Raw genomic sequence first — 22,732 nt, 5'->3', positions numbered from 1 at the left:
TCAACAAGGCAAGCAACCACTCATTCACCAGTGGTTCCTGCGATAACACTTCCATGAACGCCCCACTCAACACCCAATCCGAACATGATCCATCCAATCGCAATGATGCCTGCTGAAGCAACAAGGAAGATCCACCGCATTCCGTCCATGCCTGGTTTAGCCTTCTTCAGTGCCTTTTCATCAGACAGGAGCTTCTTCTCTTCGAACTCTCCATCATCGTCAGCACCATCTTCCTTCTCTCCCTCGTCTACCCTTGCAATATCGATGTCGGATCCGACAGATGAAGTATGAGCTCTTCTAGCCAAAAGCATTTTGACCTCTTCCTGCATCCTTGAAGGCTTCACCTGGCTCAATCTTGCCGCGGGCAGTGGTGTCGGGAACCAATTCGCCACTACCCATAGTGCACCAGAGACTGCAGTACAAACGAATGCATAAACAAGCCAAAGAGTGACTGCTGGGTCCAGAGAATCATTAGCTGTATCATCTTGAAGTTTCCCTGCCGCGGTGGTGATAATCACGATAGAGGCTTGCACGACGGATTCTATGCGTTTGATAGTGCGGTTGAATGTAAGTATTGCCCAAACGGAGAATGACTTACTCTTGATAGCAAAAGCAGTAGCAAACCATTGAGGATCCGCAATGATACTCCGAATGATTTCGACTTGGGGTGCAGGTGTTACACACTGTTTGCATAAATCTCTGAGTTTATTCGTGATCACAAACGAGAAAACCCCACCTGAGCTAAGGCGTAAAAGACATACGCGGCGACTGTTCAAGGGAGATCAATTATCTTTGTGAAGTAACAGAATTTCTCTGACGTACTGAATGTCGGGACCGAATGAGAAAACTTGAGCAGTAACATTGAGATAAGGAACATCAGCGCCGATACAAACACTAAGTGATGACAGATTGCACCGAGTCAGATTTGCCAGGTGTATCAACAGAAATATGTATGCTCACAAAATGAAACCCGCTGTCCATAAAGATCAATGACAATCCCAAGGACTGGTGTTAAGCATGCAGGAAGGAGCAAGTAGAAGCTCGACACCCATCCACCGATGACTGCACCCTTTTTCAGCCGTTGTTGTGCGAATTGGCTGGGGAATCATAGATTAATATGTTCACCTGTAACCTGGAAAAGGTCTTACGTCGAGATAGACACGAAGGACTGCACACCAGCATTTTCGAAGACAGAGAATAGAACCACGATCCTACATCAACGACCGAAGTAAACGTCTCTCTGCATACCACAAAGAAAAAAATTCACTAACCAAAAAGTAACCGGCAACTGCCTTACCGCTTTCAAACTGAACACACCACGACGAAGATGACCTTTCATTGTAGCACCATCCGTATGATCAGTCACCTCGTATTTGACAACCAGCCACTTGTCCAATACGTATACTGCGACCGCGCAAATAACGGAGAACAGCGCGATGATGGCGGAAATCCATAGCGCCCAGGCGTACGTTCCGAGGTTGGTCGCAATAATGTTGGCGGTGGACTGTCCTGTGAATTGAGCAAGGTTAGCCACTCCCCTGATAAGGAAAAATCAGATTAGACACGGTGAGCATTGGATGCGATTCGAAGGGACGATCACCAGATAGCTCCGATCGAAAATGCAAAACCCCCTCCTCGAGCAAAATACGTTGAGAAGATACGGTGTTGAGCGTTATCCAGTGAGCCATCACCAATGGCAGCGAGGACTTTCCCGACAATGAGAACAGGATAGTTGTTGAAGTTGTTCGTTGCACTTCCCGCCATGACAATGCTTCCGCTCAAGTGGAACAAAGCCATGATGACAGAGAATAGAGGCCCACCCCATGTGTCGATACAGAACCCGAGGCCGATGCATAGAAATGTATTAACCTATATGACTCGCAGTTATATAAGAAGAACGATGACAGAAGCATAACTTGGCATACCAGATTAGTGCAGGCAACTAGAGTAGCAAACTGGGAGTTGTTGATATGGACTTCCTTGATGATAGTCGTCTTCAAAGCACTGTATAACGAAGTTGTTCACTGTTTTAACTTCGCTAGGGAAGACCTACACAATCAAACCCTATAATAATCCGATATCAGAACGTACGGCTTCATCGCTATCTAGCAAGATACACGTACGTTCGACCAATGATTTCCGACTACAAAATCAACAGTCAGAATAACGAATACCGCTGAGTATTCCCCGAATGAAAGTACTTACAGCTTGCCAAACACGTTAGCGTCAGGATCGCTATCCTCCATCCAAGCGGTAGCTTTGGCTTTCTTGTGTTCAAAGACGCAATACCAGAAGATTCAGAATCCTTGGAAATTAATCCTGAACGTTTATCGGAGGCCTGTCGCGATGAATATTTCAAGGTGTCTTCAGTGCTGAGAAACTTCGAGTCAGCCATTGTTGTTGAAGCTGAGACTGAAGAGATGCAAGAAGGATGAGCCGAACTAGGATGTCCATTTTAAAGCGCTCGAAGTTCGACTGCTGTATAACGGGAGAACCGTGAGGTCGGATTTAATTCGAAGTACATAGACGCCGCGAGGAACCTTGGACTGAAATGGTAAGATATCCACGAGTATCTTATCAGATGAGATAATGCACGACTTATCTGATATTCTTCCATCTGGTTCTCGAGCCTTGATAAGTTCTTGAAACCTAAATACGACTAAAATTCTCAGATTCCTGCGAATATGGAATGGCACTTGAAGGTGACGGGTATCCGACAGCAATTGTTGGTACCTTTCATACCTTTCCTTCTTTGTTCGGCCGTAGAACCGCATGATTTCACATGAACAACTTGACTGGTAAAGGTGAGGATCTCTCTGATCTCTTCGGGGTCACTCCTGCCATGAGTTGGTAAAGTAACACGTGCATTTCTCTCATATAGATTTACACAATCTCCCATCCTCGATAACTTCCCAACGATCACCTCCGACCGCGATAGTTCCATATAAGAGCTGCTCTGGATCCCATTTGTCCTTTATAGACAGCAGGCGGTCATAGTGTTCACCGTAGAACGCGGCTTTCCAGTCCGGAGCAAAGGGATCGGCCTTTAGAGCGGCGATTATCAGAGAGGTTCAAGTTTTCAGGAGTATCTTGGACTACGAACCTCGTTAGCATAAGCCCCACCACTCGCACTTAATTTCTTCAATGGCTCGTCAAACAAAACACTTATTCGTCTTTGATCGTCCCATATCCGTTCTAAAGGATCGTCATCGTCAAAAAATCTATGCACGACCGCAGAAAAGGAACAAACAAATGATGAATGAATGGAAATTCGGAATACATTCGAGAAAATACACGCACAGAACCGGATTATACATCCTCTCGGCTTTTCTCCACTCCGGATGGATAGCGTTGTCTGAGTACCCTCCTGCTTCCCATGACGGCCTAAGCCCAATATCCCACACATAGGCTCCACCCTCTACAATGTCCCTGATTGTCTGCATGAACTCTGAAAATCCCTCCGTCGTTTCAAACAGCGTTCTCGGAAGTAGTCTTCCCCCAAGTTGATATCCCATTATGTCGAAATTATCGTAGCCTGCTACGGCCTCAACATATTTCGCGTGCTCAGTCAAGCTGAACTCGTATTTGATCCCAAGAGAATCGAGTGTAGACAGCCATGGTCTCAGAACAGACATAACTGTCGACGAAGAAACATTGGGTCCTATCAGAGGATCCATGCGGAATTTGTTGACATCGTAAGTCGAGTCGAGGAAAGAACCAGTGTCAAGGATAGATGGTATTATTTGCTGGTAAGCAGTGATAGCCTCCCAATAGGTGTCGCGAGAAATCTCTTCCGAAGAGAAAAATAGCCGCGCCTTGGTCACCGGTATGTCCGGATGGGCTTTGACTGTGACAGACCAGACTACACCGTACGTTCCGCCTCCCTGATAGGCAATGCTTAATCCAAGTGGAATACAAAATGAACGAACTCAACTCACCCCACCGCTCAAGGCCCAATATAGATCTGAATTTTCTGTCGGAGAAGCTGTAACAAATTCGCCTGTTGTGGTAATTACTTCGAACGCGAGAGTATGATCAGCTGCCATCCCAAGAACCTACACAAATTCATAACGATGAATGTAGTTTCAAGTTAGAGTTATACACAAAACTCACCGAACTTAGCGTAGAGTGCCCGCCTCCTTGAATATATCCTCCCGCAAACCCTACAGACTAATAAAGAAGCAAGCGGTCGGAAATATTTGGATAAAACAATGATATCAAGCTTACCGGACACTCCCCTGCGACTATCAGATGTCCGTGTTTCGTGGCTTCAGCATTGACCTCTGCACCTTGTACGCCGGCTTGTACCTTCATGGCAGGACCAGTGTATCCCGGAGATGAGTAGCTATCAAACCACTCCTTTTCCTTGAGATGGTGCATCCATACGGATATAGCTCCGGCTCCGGTGGAGCGCCCCATGTAGCTGAACATGGCTTTCAGAAAAAACTGTTATGAATGTAATATACCAGAGCGGGAACTTACTCGTGGCCAGTATTTTTCACCACAAACCGCATGTTGTGTTTCTTGGAAAATTCAACTGTCTTCATGACATGGATGGGCTCCGATACGTTTACTGTGTACTAAACATAGGATCCAACATAACACGGAGATTCTCTTGGGGTAAACGGATCACAACTCTTGTTCAAAAATACGGCGTCCATAATCGAGGATGGATGAGAAATACTGCACCGATAACACGATTAGTTCGAAATTATTTCGAGGAAAGAGCATGATACAGACTGCATTTCTGTCTGATGCCAATTCTGTTGAACGTGCTTGCATGCGTTTTTATCGTAGTGAGGATCATGACATGGGCTGCCTACAGGGACGGTCTTGATCAACCTTCCGTCTATCGAAGCGTTCAAAGCATTCCACATGTCCTCTGTTGGCCACGATTCGTCTCCAGGAAACGCTCGACAGAAAGGTGAATTAGAGTCTGGTAGGTTTTCATAGTTAAGAAAACCAAGTCCTTGGAGAACAAGATAGAGTGACGATGATAGAGATGTTGGCCACATTGTGGGTTGAGGACGGTAATCAAAGTAGGCATGGCGAGATAAAACTGCTTAAAAACTGCTGAGGCACAACAGAGCTTCGGGATCCCGCAACTAAAACATCTGCATCATCATATGAATTGGAAACTCGTCAGATAAGCCCACCCACGATAACGACTGAAGTACGACCAAACATGTCTTTACCCATGTAGGTGCATTTGGAACGTGAAAAAAGTTTTGCGGTTTGCGGAATTGATGACGATTGGCTGAAACCCAAGCTTTTCCAAGAGATTTACCCCAGGTCTTGTAAAAAGGGTCACGAACCCAGAACAAATGGAAATATTAGCCAAATGACGAAGCCGCACATAGATTTTCAATGAGAATGGGGCTATTTTGATGACCCGTAATCTTGAACATGCCTCCTTGTTCGAATAAAAGTGTTCCCATGGAATATAGTTTGCTATCTGTCCCGATACGGAGTATAAGTCGACTCAATTCCTCTAACAGTGCCAATAAGATGGACGGAAATGAGCGAAAAAGCTAAGGTAACAGAAAGTACCAATCTCATTGATATGCCATTCGTGCACGCAATGTAACCATCAAAAACACAGCGGGGGTACAAAATCAGGTCAGTCTTGCACAACATGTGTATGATACAGGTTTGACATCTGGAACGTATAAATCTGAAAGTAGTGATGTTATTCGCCTCGTATGAGTCGCAATGATAACTCACATACAAATTGACTTGGATGAATCGCGTTCCTGCTCGACTTCCATCCTCTTCCATCGATAACAAAATCTTCCATAATTTCTTTCCAATCGTCACTGCAGTTAATATCTTCTCGCACTTCGCCTTCGGGTCGCAGCGGCCTTCCTTGCTTGAGGCCTATCCTTAGCCTCTAACAATATCAAAACAGCTTCCACCACTTTGTCCGGGTCCTGGGAAGTCTGGAGGAAGAGAGTTCACGTGCGAGAGTTATGCTGATCTGGAAACCCTCTGTGTTCGATCATCCTGGGTAGCATATCATGCAGAGGAAAGTAGGTACGTGTTCAACGTGAATCAGAATAGACAGTCTTCGAACGCGGTCACAAATTTCCACGACCCTCTGACCAGCTCTGACCTCAGCTGGATGACAGCTTTTTCGGAAGATATCCTCGACGGGATATAAAATCAATGGTTTTATCCAAGTGGCATTATATCTGGAAGGAACTTCATATCGAAAATGGGCTCTCCTTTTTGTGATGACTGTTTTAAGGGTGAGGCCCATATATTTTAAATCGACAAGACCCAGACAAATTACTAACGATTTGTGTAACACTGGCATACTAGGTGTTATCCACGAAGGTGAATCCAAAGGACAATGGGAGAGTATCGGAGGTGTAAATTCCTACGTCGGTACTCCTTCCAAGGACTACGACAAGACCAAAGCTGTCTTGTACCTCTCCGACGTCTTTGGTATGCAGTTAATCAACAACCAGGTAGGTTGCTGCCATACTTATACCTCCATGCTGTGCTTCTGCTTCCATGCTGTTGCCAAATCAAAACTGAAGTGCTCATCATCCTACTTTGAAGCTCATCGTGGATTCTTTCGCGGATAACGGGTTTTTGGTGAGTCTTTTCGGACGATCCCGAATGAGGACTGCGTTGACCATTATGTGTTATCAAGACTATCGGGATTGATTACTTCAATGGGGACCCTGTGGGTGAGAATGCGTTGGGGGCCGGTGTAAGCATGTTCATGGTTTAACCTGCACAGTTTTTGATTGGACTAACAACTTCGTCCTTTCAAACAGATAGTTTTCGATCGAGAAGCCTGGTTGGCGAAACATCGATATGAAGAAACACGTCCTTTTGTTGATAAAGTATACGAAGGATTGAAAGAGAGGGGTGTTGCGGTTTTTGGGGCTGTCGGTTACTGCTTTGGAGGTTAGTAGGTTGCAATATATTATCCTGAAATTAGGCCCTGACTTGGTTCTTCTAAATCAGCGTCGTATGTCTTCCCTCTAGCTATTGAGAATAAGGTCAAAGCTGCTATGATCGCACATCCAGCTCGATCCATTCCAGAAAGCCTACAGGTTTGTTTATCTCGCAATTTTACTTTCCTCATTGTTGTCCGCTCTTGATAATTTAACGCCATTTCATCTGCTACCTAGGACTACTTCAACTTCTCCAAAGCTCCTCTCCTAATTAACTCTTGCGAATTCGACCCTACCTTCCCCCTCGAAGCTTGTGCGAAGGCAGACGATATTTTGGGCGAAGGAAAATTTGCTCCGGGTTATAAACGGGTCCACTGGGAAGGATGTAAGCATGGGTTTGCTGTGAGAGGCGATATGAGTGATCCGAAGGTAAAAGCAGGGAAGGAAGGCGCATTCAAAGAGACGGTCGAATGGTTTTCGAAGTATTTATAAAGGGACTTGATTGTCCATGTATATCGAAATTCGTATGTCACCGTGGACCAAAGGGGAAGCGAAGGATGAATTTGACACGACACCAGCTTTTAGGTACCAATACGACGAGGCAACTCTAGGAGAAAAATTCATCAAACGTTTGAGGTAAGAAGAGAATAGATTCATCTATACATGATATATACTTCGGGTGCATACATAGTGAAGTTTGAGGCTCGAAATGTCTCACATCTAGACATTTTGTTTCAATGTCGCAGAATATGTACTGGGCATTATCCACAAACATTATTGTCGTTTTCATAGCTGAAGTGGAACTATGTCCTGTAGCCACAGCGAAAGGCAGGAAGCTATCCCACTACGAGGAAATGACATACCTGCCCGCATAATCTGCAGACATTTGGTAGCTGTGCCGGTGTTGGGCTAGACATTGCACTTCGGATAGTATTGGGGGTGTACTTTCCAATGAAGTGCTTTGTCAATGAATGGCCCTTCATCCCCTCCCCCAATTCCCAGTTGTTGAACACACCACATCAGATCCGGGTGCCAACTGGATGAGCTGAAGGGCGATGGTCCCTGAAGCTGAAGCAATAAAACATTACAAAACAAGCTGAGTACATCTTATAGACTCTATATCATAACAAACACCACTGAAAAGATAAAAACTCAGAAAAAAATGTACAGCAAATGAACATCTCTAAAGACCCTCAAAAAGCTCAAGGTGAGTAATTCCTTTTTAAATAAAGAGAATGATAACGTTTCAACTGAGGAATATCACGTTTGGTTTGTTGGGATGAAAATTTTATTGAAGAGGGTAAAAAATAACGAGGTACTGAATGGCTGAAACCAGACTATATAGAGTCTAGGCCTATCTTACCGTTCCTGTTCGAACCATTTCAGGGCCCCAAGATGACGAGTTAGGACGAGTTGCCCCGGGCTTTTGCCTCTTTTGCTTCTCGCAGTACCAAGCCTCTTCACCAGGAGTGGGCGAGAGAATATTCATTAAATGGCCGCGGGTCAAATTTCCGGTCGTTTTCTTTTCTCGGATCTTCATCTTTGTAGCCTGAGTTCCCGTATACCTGTGCTCAACGAGCGTGACATTATATGGCAAGGCCGTTGTTGGACAAGGTTTCCACCTCTTCATGTATACCATGCGTCCGGTGCTTTCTAAACAGGGAGCAGAAGAATAACGGATGTTGGTAGAGAATTTCATCGGACTTGAAACTTGATGAAGGGACTATTCTTATCTTTCTCGTTCAAACCATTTCAGCAACCGAGGATGACAAGTTGCCTCGGAGTCTTGCCTCTCGCAGTACCAAGCCTCTTCAGCAGGAGTGAGCGAGTATATAGATACACCGAAACGTCGTGATTCACCCGTCATTTTATCTCCTCGGATCGTCATCTTTTTAGCCTGAGTGTTCCCGCATACCAGACTATACCAGATAGAAATCTATAGAAATGGGTTTAACGTGCGTGATTATAAGGCCCTCATCAGGCATGTCATGCGCCCGGTGCTTGCTGAACAAAAATCATAGGAGTAATGGGCGGTGGCAGAGAGGATCATCGGACTCGAAGCTTGAAGGAATATGGAGGACGTTCGAGAGAACAACAGAGGTTGCAATGTTGGAACACGTTCCATAAGCACGATTAAGCGCCCTTTGGCTCTGCATGGCAGGCATTAGCGCCTGTACCACAACATCGTTTTTGCCCCCGCGCACTTAGACAGACTTACATAGGCACCCTCCGACCACTTAAACAGGAAAAAGGAAACGAGGAAGTCGCGTTGGTCAGTCAATACGGTAGAAAAAGACAGAGACTTTAGGCCGCACGCAAAACGGGCGAGCATCCTCTCTCAACCCTCCAGTAACATTCAATCCCATTCTCGAGTTCGACATCTTTTCGCATGAGTTCGAGTGCCTCGATTGCCATCGCTATTTTGATTTCGCCACCATTTAATTTCCTCGAGATGTGGAACCTGTCGCCATGGACCAAGGGGGAAGCAAAGAACGAAGTCAACTTGAATAACGGCACTAGTTTTTAGGTACCAATGCAACTAGGCAACTCTAGGAGATTAATGGACAACCCGAGGTAGCAAGGGAATAGATTCATCTATATATGATATACACCTTGGGTACGTAGTGAAGCTCGAGGCTCGAAGTGTCTCACATCATCTAGACATTTTGTTTTAATGTCATAAAATATGTACCGAACACTATACCCAAACATTATTGTTGTTTTCATAGCTGAAGTGAAACTATGTCCTGTAGCCACAGCGAAAGGCAGGAAGCTATCCCACTACGAGGAAATGACATACCTGCCCGCATAATCTGCAGACATTTGGTAGCTGTGCCGGTGTTGGGCTAGACATTGCACTTCGGATAGTATTGGGGGTGTACTTTCCAATGAAGTGCTTTGTCAATGAATGGCCCTTCATCCCCTCCCCCAATTCCCAGTTGTTGAACACACCACATCGGATCCGGGTGCCAACTGGTTGAGCTGAAGGGCAATGGTCCCTAAAGCTAAAGCAATAAAACATCATAAAACAAGCTGAGTGGCTCCTCTATATCTTTCTACAAACACAAGTAAAAAATCACAAACTTAGGGAAAAGAAAACCGACATCTCTAGAGATCAGTACAAGCCTACAAGGTGAGTGATTCTTTTTTAACACAGAAAGATGACTGAGGTCACCGAAAAAGTTGTCGTGATTTTTGCTCACTGAATCGCCAGTATCGCTAGAACTGAAGACTACGAATGGCTTCATAAACGGAGGACCATCACTATTGAACAATGGCGGAACGCGAACGAAAAAGTTTCCCGATTCTCAAGTCCGTACTAGCATGAATTCATGATCGGCAGTACACATCGCGATAAGATAGAACACTACATATATTTTAAGTATCATAACAAAAACCGCCAGTCCATTGCAAGCCTTGAAATCAATGTTATTCAGCGTGAGCTTCCCGATCTAAGCTTCCTTGGAAATCCTATTGATCTCATCCATCCCTTCATCGTGGTCCCAAAATCCGACACCCTCGACGTTGCTATTAGCTACATTAAAGTTCTTGAACCCATTTCCATCCACATCGACCTCAACTCCTACTCCCCCTCCGAGACCTTTCAAGAACACCTCCTTCACCATCCGTTCATCCCGTTCGCGTTCCTTCACCTCTTCGCTACCTTTCCATAATAATCTCTCCATAACATGCCGCATGATTGAACGAACGATCAAGTATCCATGGCTTGCTGTTAGCGCCACTAACAGAGCCATAACCAAAAGCTCCTTCGTCGCACCAAGACCTTTTCCATGCTCGCCCCATATTCCGTCAATACCCTCCTTACCGGCTGTAGCAACCAAGTGACGATGAACACGCTCGATAGCAGATTCAGACCCTCCAAAGTCGGAAGAAGTACACTGCGAATGTTCGCGAGGGCAAAAGAGGTACACCAACGCGCTGTTGGTCAATGCAGCGAGCCAAGACAAGAACGCTAGCGCTTCGAGCCATGGTCCTATTGTATCTGTGCGAACTGGAGTGGGTCTGCGTTCGTGGACGGTGATTTTGAAGGCGTCACTTCTTAATTCGAGAAGATTGTTCAGCAGCGCCATAACGGGAGCTAATGGCCATATTGTTGACCAAAGCGCGACATAGCCAAATTGAATCACCATCTCGGAGTAATCGCCGAAGACATCGTATTCTGGTAACGCTGCTTCCGCCCGAGCTTGGTCAAGGAACTCCTTCTCCGCTTGTCCACCCTTTTCTTTCTCATCTTCGAACACCACCTTTTTCTTTCCGAGCGAAGACCCAGTGCCATTTGAAGGAACTGCTTTTTTGGTTCGGAAAGCGGTGATCTTGCGCAGAACGTACGGAAGCCCAATCTCAACAAAGGTGTTAACAATCTGGTTCGTGACTGTATAAGCAAACATTTGGTCTTTGAGCCTTCCAGGATTGAGTTTCGTCTCCGCACTGGAAGCATCCACATCCCAAAACTCAGCTTTCTGAGGGGCTTGGGACGAGTCAGTCAGGTTCGCATTCATCTGACTGCCTGTATGAGGCACGATTCCGTTGAAGAGCCATACTTGGACGATACGCATGAGGCCTTCACCGAAAGGAACGTACACGAAGGCGCTGAGGGCAAGACCGAGGTAGGCAACGAGTGCGGTGAAGATGAATGTTTTGAGGGTAAGAGAGGAATTGTATGATGAGTGGTGAGCGTGATTTTCCCATTGAGTAAAATACTGGGCACATAGTTGGAAAACGGCAACAAGTCGGGGCACTAATATCACGAAAAGGACCGTCGGACTAAATGACTGCAAAGTAGTTGTAAACAATGTAAAGGGCTCACTATAAGACAATCTGACTTACAATAAACTTATGCCCGGGACCAGTGTACAGTTGAGTGACGAAAGCTTCAAACACAAAGATTCCAGTCATGAGCGCGAAAAGCAGAGCAGCGAACCCTAGAATGACAGGCACACTGGCAAGCATCCTCAGTTCCCGCTTCCACCAAGAAAACTTTGGGTCATACTGTGCCCGCCGTTTCTCTACGCGGAAGGATCCCCTGGTCCCGAATCGAAGTGAGATTAACCGTTCTCGCACTCGCCACCATTCCACAAAACCAATGGACCATAACACGGTAAGTATCGAATAGATGGGGGAGTATGATGTACCAAAGAAGTAGAATGAGATGCCTATCATAGCTGGCAGGACGAGTGCGCGCGTGTAGGAGTCGAGGAAAGAGAAATAGAGTGCAACAGATTCGCCGAACTATGAGTACATATCAGTAAGGGCTATTAATGAAAATGCAATACACACACCTGGTCTCGTATCCGGCCATCTGAAACGGAGGCAATCTTACTCGTTGTCCAAGCGTGTATCCACTGCTCGTTAAACGATTTGTCGTGCAAACAAAATATGGATTCAACAAGATCCCATTCCGGCGATCCTGGGGTCACACCCAACCCTCCGTCAGAAGGAATGGATGTGATGTATGCATGTACCAGACGCAAACGGTCGGAAGGGGCTAGAGGCATAGATTCGTTACCATTAGTAATAGGCGTTACTGGAAGACCGGACAAAAAATCTGATTGCCTGTAAATGCTTGAGTATAGATAAATGACTAGCTCGTACAATACACGACTAACCTTTCCCTTATGATCAAGTTCTGCACCAGTTTATCTGGACAAGAGACAAAGACCAGAAGGTGGCCAAGAGAATCTCCTCTTCTCCCTACTGCCTTGAGGCCGCCATAGCTAAGAGTTTCCAATAGACGAGAATACTGAATTTCGGCCTTTCGAGCTTCATCTTTCGTCTGCTTTTTCGAGATGCTGGTCTTCTTCGACGCCCGAAAAGATATCACAAAATCAACGTCCATTCTTCGAGAGCTCAAGCAAGAGCCTGTTATTGTGAGAGGTGGTGGTACAAGAGTAAGAGTAAGGCGTATATTAACGTCAGTGGTGAAAATGAAGGGACTACATTATCACTGTCAGTGCGTCATTGGAACAACGCATATTTGGAGTGGGATTCTCACGAGCACAAGCGATGCATCTCATTCCCTCTAAGAAGTTAAAACTGATAATAAGCAGTACCCTCCAATATACTTAGCTGCTTCAGTTGGAATCAGTATGGTGCTGTAAGATTATTGTTAAAGATAATATTATGAAGACTAGTCTACTTCGCTCGAAAGTTGACCTTCTTCTCGGATTCTGATTTCCTCAATTGCTCCGCGCACCGCCGTCAGGCCACTCACGAAGCTTGCCTCCATTGCAACCTCTCCCCAAGTACGATTGTAAAATTTCTGATGGTATTCAGCTAGGTAGATGAAAAATTAGTTCAGTTCAGTCGCGTATTTAGATTTATCACGGAAAAGGTTAGCACTCACGGTCGGCAGAATCAATAGCCTTCCTTAATTCTTCAACCCAGTTATTTGCCAGCGCATCATAGCCAAGACGTGTAGGGTCATCTCGAGCCTTCTTCCTAAGGTCTTTGAAGTTGGGTACATGTCGTTCGCAGTAAATTATATGTCCTTTCCAAACAATCATTATTTGGATAGTGTCTTTTCGACGAGGAATTTTTCGCCATTCCTCTAGGATATCACTTCGCTTCATATAATTCAGAAGTGCGATTACTTCGGATGCGTGCATAATTTCTGCACCGTGCATCTGGTTAGACATGGAATAGGGAATACGCAGTCAGAGCGTTGGATGAGAGAGTATCAACGAGATTGTACTTCGAAGTAATGCTCTGGTGTAGGCGGGTTTGCGCGTCGTTGAAGCTCAAACATGAATCTGTGATCCACATAGAGTCGAACTCATAAATTCATATCTCCGAAAGATAACATACGTGAATTTAGTTAGCTTATCTTCTCTAGTCGAAGGAGAGGGAATGTTCATCGACCATAGCGCCCTACAGTGATACTCTTAAGCAGATTTCGAAGTCATCAATAGGTATATACATAACCCACCAATTGAGTATCGTAGGCTTCCACTTATCCGTCCAAGCCTTCAAGCGATCGTACTGTTGCTGGACACTTTCCGTGACCGGGGTGAGCACACTCGTTTTTTTGTGACCATATTCCTGAAAGACATTCTTCCACGACTCGTCGTCCGTCTCCAGTTTACTTTTGTCTGGGGATTTGCAGAACGCCTTGTGCGTCTTCCAATGCTTCTTTTGGCATTCTGCAGAGCAGTACCTTGCATTTCTAAGTATACAGAGAAGTCGAACATAGAGATTGACAGAATAAGAATGATGTGAAACTGACCGACAACGACTGCAAAGTTTTAGTTCGCCCACACGTTTCGTGACCTGACATTCATAGCAAAAGGCGTGTTTTGACATGGTTTTAAGTTCACGACTGGGATTGATTGTATGCATTGTACTGAATCGCAGTATGTATGATGAATCAGATAGTTATGAGAGGATAGCTGTTGAAGTGTTGTAAATGCATAGCAAAGAAAGAAGAAAAGCGGATGGAGCGCGGCGGGTGGGTCATATCACGTGACGTGACACACTCGTTCATACTGCCAGTCCGTCTTGCCATTGTCTTTTCACTATATATCTGTAAATTCCTGTTAATGTAGAGTTAGGCTAACGGGTACCGTCAGTACGTACAAGTATCTAATTGTTAGTGAGCTCACCTTGTTAGTTTAATCTAAGCTCAGTTGACTGTAAGACAACTGAATTGTGATATGTACCTGTTAGTTTAATCTAAGCTGCACTAAGTGAGTAAGTTAAACATAAGATATAGGCTATAGGCTCACCTCAGTTGACTGTAAGACAACTGAGGTGTACGAGTACGCCGCCGCGCGTGATAAATCTATAACTGTATAGTATATGGTAATAACACCGTCTTACGGGATTCCGACTGTGTATTATGTACGTACGGAGTATCTCCAACACCCCCCCTACTCCGTACGATGGAGTCCAAGCAATGAAATTAGTTTCGAATGGGTCGTACCATTGAGGGCCTTTGTGAATATGTCAGCTACATTCTCCCCGGATCGTATTCGTTGGATCCGAACTTCGCCACTGGCCACCTTCTCCCGGACGTAGTGGTGGCGCATCTCGATGTGCTTCACCAGCGCGTGGCGCTTGGAGTTCTCGGTGAGGCAAACTGAGCCGAAGTTGTCCCCGGCCATGTCCACAGGTCCTTCCTGACTGAGATCGACCTCGGATAGGAAAGACGTCAGCCAGACGGCTTGCTGGGTTGCTCTGGAGAGTCCGATATACTCCGATTCGGTAGTTGATAGCGCCACAGTCGCTTGTCGTTTAGAGCACCACGACACCGGGGCGCCAGCCATGAAAAAGACATATCCCGACGTGGATCGGTAGGTGTCCTGACAGCCTGCGTGGTCGGAGTCAACGTATGCGTAGGGTTTGAGGCCCCCTCCTGGGCTCGGTGTCGCCGTCGTTGGTGCACTGTATGTGATGGCGTAGTCGATGGTGTTGATAATATATCCCGCCACCCATTCCACGCACTCCCAGTGCTTTCTGCCCGGGTTGAGCTGGTACCGCGCGAGGAGACTGCCTGCAAATGCTAGATCGGGGCGGGTGCAAACCTGGCCCCAGAGTATCGCTCCCACTACCGACCGGTACGGTTTGTCAGCCATGAACTGCTGTTCCTCTTCTGGCAGTGGCTGCGGTGATTCATGTAGTTTGGCATTCGGAGGGAGTGGGGTACAGCGGCGCCGGACGTGTTCGAGTTCAAAGTGGGCCAGCATGCGCTGGAAGTACGCCTTCTGCGATATCGTGACCGCCTTAGTCGTCGGATGTTGCCTGATAGTCATCCCCAGCAGTACCTCCGTGTCCACTTCATTCGCTTCCCATCGTTTGCCTAGGTCCGCGATCGCCTTGTCCCGTCCTCCTTTGGTGGTTGAGCCCCCGCACACATCGTCCCCATACGTACTGGTGATAGTGTATTCTCCTCCTGTCCGTTTGTAGCGTATGCACGGGTCGGCGCGTGAGGTCTTGTACCCGTCGGCGTTGTACCCCGTAGCAAGGGTCTCTTGCCAGTCATGACTCCCCTGCATCGTCCCGTAGATAGATTTTTTGAGCTTGCAGACGAGGTGTTCCGTCCCTGGCTTAACAAAGCCTTCCGGCTGCTTCATGTAAACGTCGTGGGTTATGGGGCTGTTGAGGAAGGCTGCTGTGAAGTCTACCTGGAATATGGATAGTCGGAGTGTCGCTATGATTGCTAGGACAATTCGTACGGATTCCATCCGTGCCACACCGCCGTAGGTTTTGTCGTAATCCTGGCCTTGAATCTGCGTATACCCCTGAGCAACGTATCTCGCCTTTCGTTTGAGTAGCTTTCCTTCGGAGTCGAATTTTATGGCATACGTCCACCGCCCTCCCGTGAGGTTTGCCTCCGGTGGCAGGGGTGTGAGCTCCCAGCAGTCTTTGTTCATCAGCGTCCGAAATTCCTTCTCCATTGGCTCAGTCCAGAGGTCAGGTCGTTTCATCGCCTGCTTGAACGATTGGGGTACCCATAGGTCGCCGTGGGTTGCTGCGAATGCGAAGGGGGTCTGAGCAATGAGGGTGAGCGGCTGTTGCTCCGCTGGTTCATCCGTGGACCAAGCTTCGCCTCTGTTGTTTGCAGCCGACTCTCGTGTCCGGTATTCCTCACTGTCGATGTATCGTTGGGATGGGATGTGCCCCCTCTCACTGTGTCGTGTTGGTGCAGGTTGTGGCGGTTGCGGTTGAGGCGGCTGTTGTATCCCTATCCCCATCTGGGGTTCCGCTGGTATGGCTCGCTGATCCCCGTCCAGCTGTTCCGGAATTATGTTACCGCTGTCATGTCTGGTAAAGTTTGCAGGGTCGGTAGTGCGTGTGTTAAGGCCGGGTTCTGTAGGTTTTGTAACTGCTATCCCGGGTAATTCGCTATCTCCTGTTTCTTCCCCTTCCACTTCCACTGGCATACGTGTCCTATGCGGCCTTCCTTCCTCAAACGTTACATCGTGCGACTCCTCGATCTTCTTTGTTTCTGGCACCCAAACACGGTATCCTCTCCTGCCCATATAACCCAATAATTTTCCTCTCACAGCCTGCCTCCCTAGCTTCCCATCGGTCCTCCTTCTCGGTAGTGTCGCCCAGCAGTCACACCCGAATGGTCTTAGGTGCGAAATGTCTTGTCTCTTCTGGGTCCAAGCTTCAATCGGTACGGTGTCGGGGAACCTGGCTGAGGGCACGAAGTTGTCAACGTATATGAATGTCGATGATGCTTCTGCCCAGAATGAGTAGGGGAGGTCGGCGTCTTCTAGCAAGGTTCGTGTACCCTCTATCACCGTTCGAAACGCTCGTTCTGCCACCCCATTAGCTGCAGACGAGTCGTGTGGAACCTTCTCAATAGTGATGCCGTTTTCTCTGCAGTAGTCGTCTACGAGGCCATTGTTAAGTTCTCCTCCTCCATCTATACGGATGGTTCTCAGCAGTTTCCCGGTCTGTTTTTCGGCCATAATCCGATACTCGTGCAGCGCCCTCACCCCTGTTTCCTTTCGTTTGTTAGACAGGTAGTGTGGTACTCGGAAGGACGACCTCCCGTCGGTACACAGCATGAGGTATGTCACTCCCCCTCTGCTTTGCGTCCTGGCTGGTCCGAACAAGTCGATATGTACTCTCTCTAGTACTTCGGTTTCGTGTGTGAGGACCTCGTCAAACGGTTTCTTTGTCGCCTTTCCGTAGATGCAGTCTTCGCACATTCCGTGCGTGTCCTGGTTGGTGATTTTTAGGCCATCGACTAGTCCGCGGTTGGCCATGCGGATGATACGGCGTATAGCAACATGTCCGAGCCTCCTATGCCAGGTACTTATGTCTACTGGTCTGTCTCGTGTCCGCGAGTAGCTGACTGTCGTGCGTCCCGACTCCAGTATCTCAACTTCGTACATCTTGTTTCGACCGAATCCCTCCAGGATTGTCTCACCGCTTGGTGCCTTGACTGTCATTACCCCCTCTCCCCACTCGCCTCGCATTCCCTGCCGGTCTAGAGTTGATAGCGATACTAGGTTATGCCCGAAGGCTGGTGTATGCTTTACGCCCTGAAGCTGTACCGTTCTCTCAGATTCTCCATTACGCGTTACGAATTGGACGGTCCCGGTGCCCTGTATATCGAATTTCCCCCCTTCGCCGGCGATGGCGCTGCTTCCACCTTGTCCGTGTACTCGGGTATATTCTACGAAGTTGGATTTCCTAACCCAGCAGTGCTCGGATGCCCCCGAGTCGAGGAATGTCTTTATTACGGGTACGGCTGGTGAGTACAAGGATGAGGTACCGTGGCATGCGATGCATTGACCATTGGTTACAATTGTATGGCTATGTAAGTTGCTATCTACGCCCTCCCGTCTCGTATCTCGCTGACCCGCGCTCTTTAGAATGGGATGATTCTGTCTGGCCGCGGGGTCAGCGTTCGATTTGGGCTGTTGGGCGGGCGTAGACATACCATGGTTAATCCTTGGCTGTGCCGACATCACGTATGTTGCCATGGGTGAGGATGTACTTGCGTCGTCCAGTTCAGCCACGCTGGCGTTCGCCCCGGTCCTCGGTTTGTTGGTCTGCGCCTGCTTAGGCCATTGCCCTTCCATTCCTCCTCCTTTCGCCCAGCATTTCTTTGCGATGTGGCCAGGTTTGCTGCAATTGTGACATATAATTGCTGACCTGTTGCTGGTGCGAGACGGGTTCGAGTTTGGTTGTACGGACATGGGTGTCTGGGAATGTGCCGCCATCAACGCTTTCACGCGTTTAGTATCCCGTTCCTCTTCTCGGCGTTCCTCTTCCTTTTCATACCAGAGTGTATGGAGGTAAGTGAACGCTTCTGCGCTCGTGGTGCCTGGGACGCTCCGGACGTCCTGTTTCCAGCCTATAGGCATCGACGATATCACGATGCGGCGGAACTGGGCGTCGGTTGCTGTTCCTCCCAGGTCGTGGACCTTTTTTAGGAGGTTGCGCATTCTTTTTTCGTGGTCCTCCATCGTCGACGTTGGGTCGTACTTTTCCTGTCGAAGACTCGTGTCTGCTAGGTGTATGCGCTGTTCGTCGCGCTTCTCGAACCTTTTTACTAGTGACTGCCATATCTCGGAGGCCCTTTTCGTCTCGTCCACGCCCAAGCCGACGGGGTCCGTTATATTGGAGATGATCGCTCCCGCTACCAGCCTGTCGCAGAGTTCCCACTCTTCCGGGCAAGGTGTAGGGCTGAAGAGGGGTGTAGGGGTCTGAGTAGTTGGGTAAATCGGTCTGGGAATTGTACCGTCGAGGTACCCATTGAGTCCTTTCGATTGTATTGCGAGCGTAATGTCGCGCTTAAATGGCCTCCAGTTCTCCTCACCGATGAGCTGCTTATCATCCGGGAGTCTTGGTATATTTGGGCTGTTTCCGAATGACATGTTTCTTTCCTGGTGCCTCTGAGTTGAGTTTTCGTTATCTCGGGGTTGTAATTTTCTTTTCTGATCAGAGCTCGAGTCTCATAATCTGTTAGTTTAATCTAAGCTCAGTTGACTGTAAGACAACTGAATTGTGATATGTACCTGTTAGTTTAATCTAAGCTGCACTAAGTGAGTAAGTTAAACATAAGATATAGGCTATAGGCTCACCTCAGTTGACTGTAAGACAACTGAGGTGTACGAGTACGCCGCCGCGCGTGATAAATCTATAACTGTATAGTATATGGTAATAACGCCGTCTTACGGGATTCCGACTGTGTATTATGTACGTACGGAGTATCTCCAACACACCTCAGTTGATATAAAAGCAACTGAGGGGGCTCGTGTACATCCATCTGCGTGATCTATCTACAGCTGTACAGTATATAGTAATCATGAACGAAGATCAGTGTATACGAATTAGGGATAGTGGTCAAAGGTCAAAGCTGTATATCTGATGTACGGAGTATTCCCTAACACCCCCCTACTCCGTACAATCTATCCCGAGCATGGATACGGACTTGGAGTGAGTGGTGCCATTGAGTGCCTTGGTAAATATATCCGCAATGTTTTCTCCCGACCTAATCCTCTTGATGTTCACCTCCCCGCTTTGCACCTTCTCCCGGACATAGTCGCATCTCAATATGCTTCACCAGAGCGTGCCATTTCGAGTTTTCTGTGAGACACACCGACCCAAAGTTGTCACCCAGCATGTTGATGGGACCTTCCTGAGCTAGATCCACCTCTGAAAGGAACGAGGATATCCATACGGCCTGCTGAGTTGCTCTCGAGAGTCCAATGTATTCGGATTCAGTTGTCGATAGCGCCACTGTGGCCTGCCATTTTGAGCTCCAGGATATGGTGCCCCCACCATGAAAAATAGGTATCCTGATGTTGACCTGTAAGTGTCCTGGCAGCCCGCATGGTCGGAGTCAACATAGGCATATGGTTTCAAACCAGGTTCTACCCCCGCCTTGTACACAATCGCATAGTCCAGCGTGTTGAGTATGTACCCCACCACCCATTCGACACATTCCCAGTGGGCCTGACCTGGGTTCAGCTGGTAACGCACTAGGAGACTCCCAGCGAAGGCAAGATCAGGACGTGTACATACCTGTCCCCACAGTATTGAGCCTACCACCACTCTATACTGTTTGTCGGCCATAAACCTACGCTCTTTGTCGGGTAATGGTGTCGGTGATTCCTTGAGCTTCACATTCGGCGGCAGCGGTGTACTTTGATGGCGGACGCAGTCAAGACCAAAGTGTTTGAGCATGCACTGGAAGTAGGTTTTCTGTGCAATGGTTATCGCCTTGGTTCCTGGGTCCTGTCGTATCGTCATTCCCAACAAGACCCCAGTGGTTACCTCATTCGCCTCCCACCTCTTCCCTAAGTTTGCAATAGCTTCATCTCTGCTGGCCCTCGTGGAGGATCCACCACACACGTCGTCCCCGTATGTGCTTGTGATGGTGTACTCATCTTGTATTCGTTTGTACCGGATGCATGGATCTGCTCTGGATGATGTGTATCCGTCGGCTTTGTATCCTGCTGACAGTGTTGCCTGCCAGTCATGGCTGCCCTGCATGGTCCCGTAGATTGATTTCTTCAGCTTACATACGAGGTGCTCTGATCCAGGTTCAGTGAACCCTTCGGGTTGCTTCATGTATATGTCGTGGGTAATGGGGCTGTTTAGGAAAGCTGCCATGAAATCCACTTGGAATAGTGAGAGTTTGAGGGCTGCAGTAATCGCCAGTACCAATCGTACTGATTTCATCCTTGCTACCCCGCCGTACGTTTTGTCATAATCTAGCCCCTGGATCTGGGTGTATCCCTGTGCTACATATCGGGCCTTCTGTTTTAGCAAGTTCCCCGTCGCGTCAAACTTAATAGCATACATCCAACGGCCTCCCATAAGGTTTGCATTCGGTGGCAGTGGGACAAGTTCCCAGCATTCCTTCTGTACCAGGGTCCTAACTTCAGCTTCCATTGGAGCTGTCCAGAGGTTGGGTCGATGCATTGCCTACTTGTATGATTGTGGTACCCATAACTCCCCCGACGTTGCTGCAAAGGCGAACAGATGTTGGGCTATCATTGCTACTGGTGTTTCGTCTGTCCAACTTTCCCTCCTTTCCGATGCCTGTCATGTGCATGCAATTCACCCATACACTTCCCGGCCCGGCCCAGAGCGGCCGGACTTCGGAATAATTACCTTGTGACTTATTTATTATTCCGAGCTTTCATCAAGGTCTTATGACTACTGTATTTGGGATGTATATAAGCTAGAATACTTTGTACGTTGTAGTCAAGCTTGAAATCAAGTGTACCATCTTATCCCAGTCTTTAATATCTTCTTTACCCTTTGCTTCCGGACTCCCGGATCATCAGGAACCCCATCTAGGCTGCTGATCTTGACATTATACCCTTGCCATTATATTCCCGGGGACACCAACAGTGTGTGAAGGGTGTTGCTAATAGCTTCACCGACGTCCCACTCCCAGTGTGTACTACAGGCCAATACTCAGTTCCAGACCTCGGAATTATCCCGGGCCATTCCCGGGCCAGATCCGGCCTCAGAACCTCTATAGCTATTGACCTGTAGGCACGGTCTTGTCAATGCCGCTCTCTCCCATTCTCTGTACTCTTCGCTCTCTAGGTATCGGCGCAATAGTATGTGTTCTCTCCCACTTCAGCGTGGTGGTTCTGGCAGTTGGACTGGTGCTGGTGGCTGTTCGTCTATGCCCGGATGGGTTTCCGCTGGCAATTGAGTCAATTCAATGGGTTGTTAATGGCCGTTCTCGTCATTTCCGGGGTTTATTGCAGGGCTGTCAGGACGTGTATCTTGTAGAATTTTGGTTGTTTCTTCATTGCCCTCATGCTCATGGCCCCCTCTCGGTTGTGTTCGGTGTGGTGTCCCTTCTTCGAAGGTAACATCATGCAACTCCTCGACTTTCTTTGTTTCCGGTATCCACAGCCAGTATCCTCTCCTCCCCATGTACCCCAGTAGCTTTCCTTTTACGGCCTGTCTCCCCAGTTTTCCATCTGTTCGTCTCCTTGGTAGCGTAGCCCAGCAGTCACACCCGAACAGTCTTAGGTGTGCTACGTCATGACATTTCTGTGTCCATGCCTCAACCGGGACCGTGTCTGGGAAATGTGAGGATGGGATGAAGTTATTGGTGTAAATGAAGGTGTTCGACACTTCCCCCCAGAATGAGTATGGCAGGTCAGCCTCCTCTAGTAAGGTACGGGTGCCATCCATTACTGTCCTGAATGCGCGCTCAGCCACCTCATTCGCTGCAGAGGAGTCGTGCGGTACTTTCTCGATTATAATCCCGTGTTCTTTACAGTAGGCGTCCACCAAACCATTGTTGAGTTCACCTCCTCCGTCAATCCGGATGATCCTCAGTTGTTTCCCCGTTTGTTTCTCCGCCATTA

General features: G+C 47.7%; 6 protein-coding genes across 6 annotated transcripts; 1 reads left to right on the top strand and 5 right to left on the bottom strand.

Moving 5' to 3' along the window:
* Window positions 1-20: 20 nt before the first annotated feature.
* C8R40DRAFT_1036252 (MFS general substrate transporter) lies at window positions 21-2,395 on the bottom strand (the record flags this gene model as incomplete). The annotated part of the gene is made up of 12 exons (XM_046223564.1): window positions 21-541; window positions 599-683; window positions 737-768; window positions 823-894; window positions 961-1,097; window positions 1,149-1,211; window positions 1,272-1,538; window positions 1,601-1,869; window positions 1,926-2,004; window positions 2,054-2,064; window positions 2,124-2,143; window positions 2,206-2,395. The coding sequence occupies 12 exons, from the start codon at window positions 2,393-2,395 to the stop codon at window positions 21-23; spliced, it is 1,746 nt and encodes a 581-aa protein (XP_046090385.1).
* Window positions 2,396-2,873: 478 nt separating this feature from the next.
* On the bottom strand, window positions 2,874-5,015 carry C8R40DRAFT_1158689 (uncharacterized protein; the record flags this gene model as incomplete). The annotated part of the gene is made up of 10 exons (XM_046229770.1): window positions 2,874-3,044; window positions 3,104-3,221; window positions 3,301-3,884; window positions 3,939-4,055; window positions 4,114-4,170; window positions 4,228-4,423; window positions 4,483-4,573; window positions 4,604-4,683; window positions 4,741-4,936; window positions 4,964-5,015. The coding sequence occupies 10 exons, from the start codon at window positions 5,013-5,015 to the stop codon at window positions 2,874-2,876; spliced, it is 1,662 nt and encodes a 553-aa protein (XP_046090384.1).
* A 1,118-nt stretch (window positions 5,016-6,133) lies between these two features.
* C8R40DRAFT_1085937 (dienelactone hydrolase endo-1,3,1,4-beta-D-glucanase) lies at window positions 6,134-7,611 on the top strand. Its single transcript, XM_046227331.1, has 7 exons — window positions 6,134-6,248; window positions 6,322-6,470; window positions 6,565-6,600; window positions 6,659-6,718; window positions 6,786-6,918; window positions 6,979-7,067; window positions 7,146-7,611. Exons 1-7 carry the CDS (start codon window positions 6,215-6,217, stop codon window positions 7,398-7,400), a joined length of 756 nt encoding a protein of 251 aa, XP_046090383.1. The 5' UTR covers window positions 6,134-6,214; the 3' UTR covers window positions 7,401-7,611.
* A 1,849-nt stretch (window positions 7,612-9,460) lies between these two features.
* Window positions 9,461-10,048, bottom strand: C8R40DRAFT_589936 (uncharacterized protein). Its single transcript, XM_046235551.1, has 2 exons — window positions 9,993-10,048; window positions 9,461-9,941 (listed from the first exon to the last, which is right to left on the bottom strand). The coding sequence occupies exons 1-2, from the start codon at window positions 10,012-10,014 to the stop codon at window positions 9,682-9,684; spliced, it is 282 nt and encodes a 93-aa protein (XP_046090382.1). The 5' UTR covers window positions 10,015-10,048; the 3' UTR covers window positions 9,461-9,681.
* A 312-nt stretch (window positions 10,049-10,360) lies between these two features.
* On the bottom strand, window positions 10,361-12,765 carry C8R40DRAFT_1158687 (calcium-activated chloride channel-domain-containing protein; the record flags this gene model as incomplete). The annotated part of the gene is made up of 4 exons (XM_046229769.1): window positions 10,361-11,701; window positions 11,757-12,158; window positions 12,209-12,482; window positions 12,536-12,765. 4 exons carry the CDS (start codon window positions 12,763-12,765, stop codon window positions 10,361-10,363), a joined length of 2,247 nt encoding a protein of 748 aa, XP_046090381.1.
* A 69-nt stretch (window positions 12,766-12,834) lies between these two features.
* C8R40DRAFT_1085922 (uncharacterized protein) lies at window positions 12,835-14,366 on the bottom strand. Its single transcript, XM_046227330.1, has 7 exons — window positions 14,152-14,366; window positions 13,855-14,091; window positions 13,734-13,796; window positions 13,621-13,678; window positions 13,273-13,552; window positions 12,922-13,202; window positions 12,835-12,862 (listed from the first exon to the last, which is right to left on the bottom strand). The coding sequence occupies exons 1-6, from the start codon at window positions 14,262-14,264 to the stop codon at window positions 13,057-13,059; spliced, it is 897 nt and encodes a 298-aa protein (XP_046090380.1). The 5' UTR covers window positions 14,265-14,366; the 3' UTR covers window positions 12,835-12,862; window positions 12,922-13,056.
* Between the last annotated feature and the right edge of the window lie 8,366 nt (window positions 14,367-22,732).

Source organism: Lentinula edodes (assembly GCF_021015755.1).
Source record: "Lentinula edodes strain Le(Bin) 0899 ss11 chromosome Unknown C8R40scaffold_4, whole genome shotgun sequence".
NCBI lineage: Eukaryota > Fungi > Basidiomycota > Agaricomycetes > Agaricales > Omphalotaceae > Lentinula > Lentinula edodes.
Note: the sequence above shows the minus strand (reverse complement) of the source record. Positions and strands in the feature narration are given on the sequence as shown.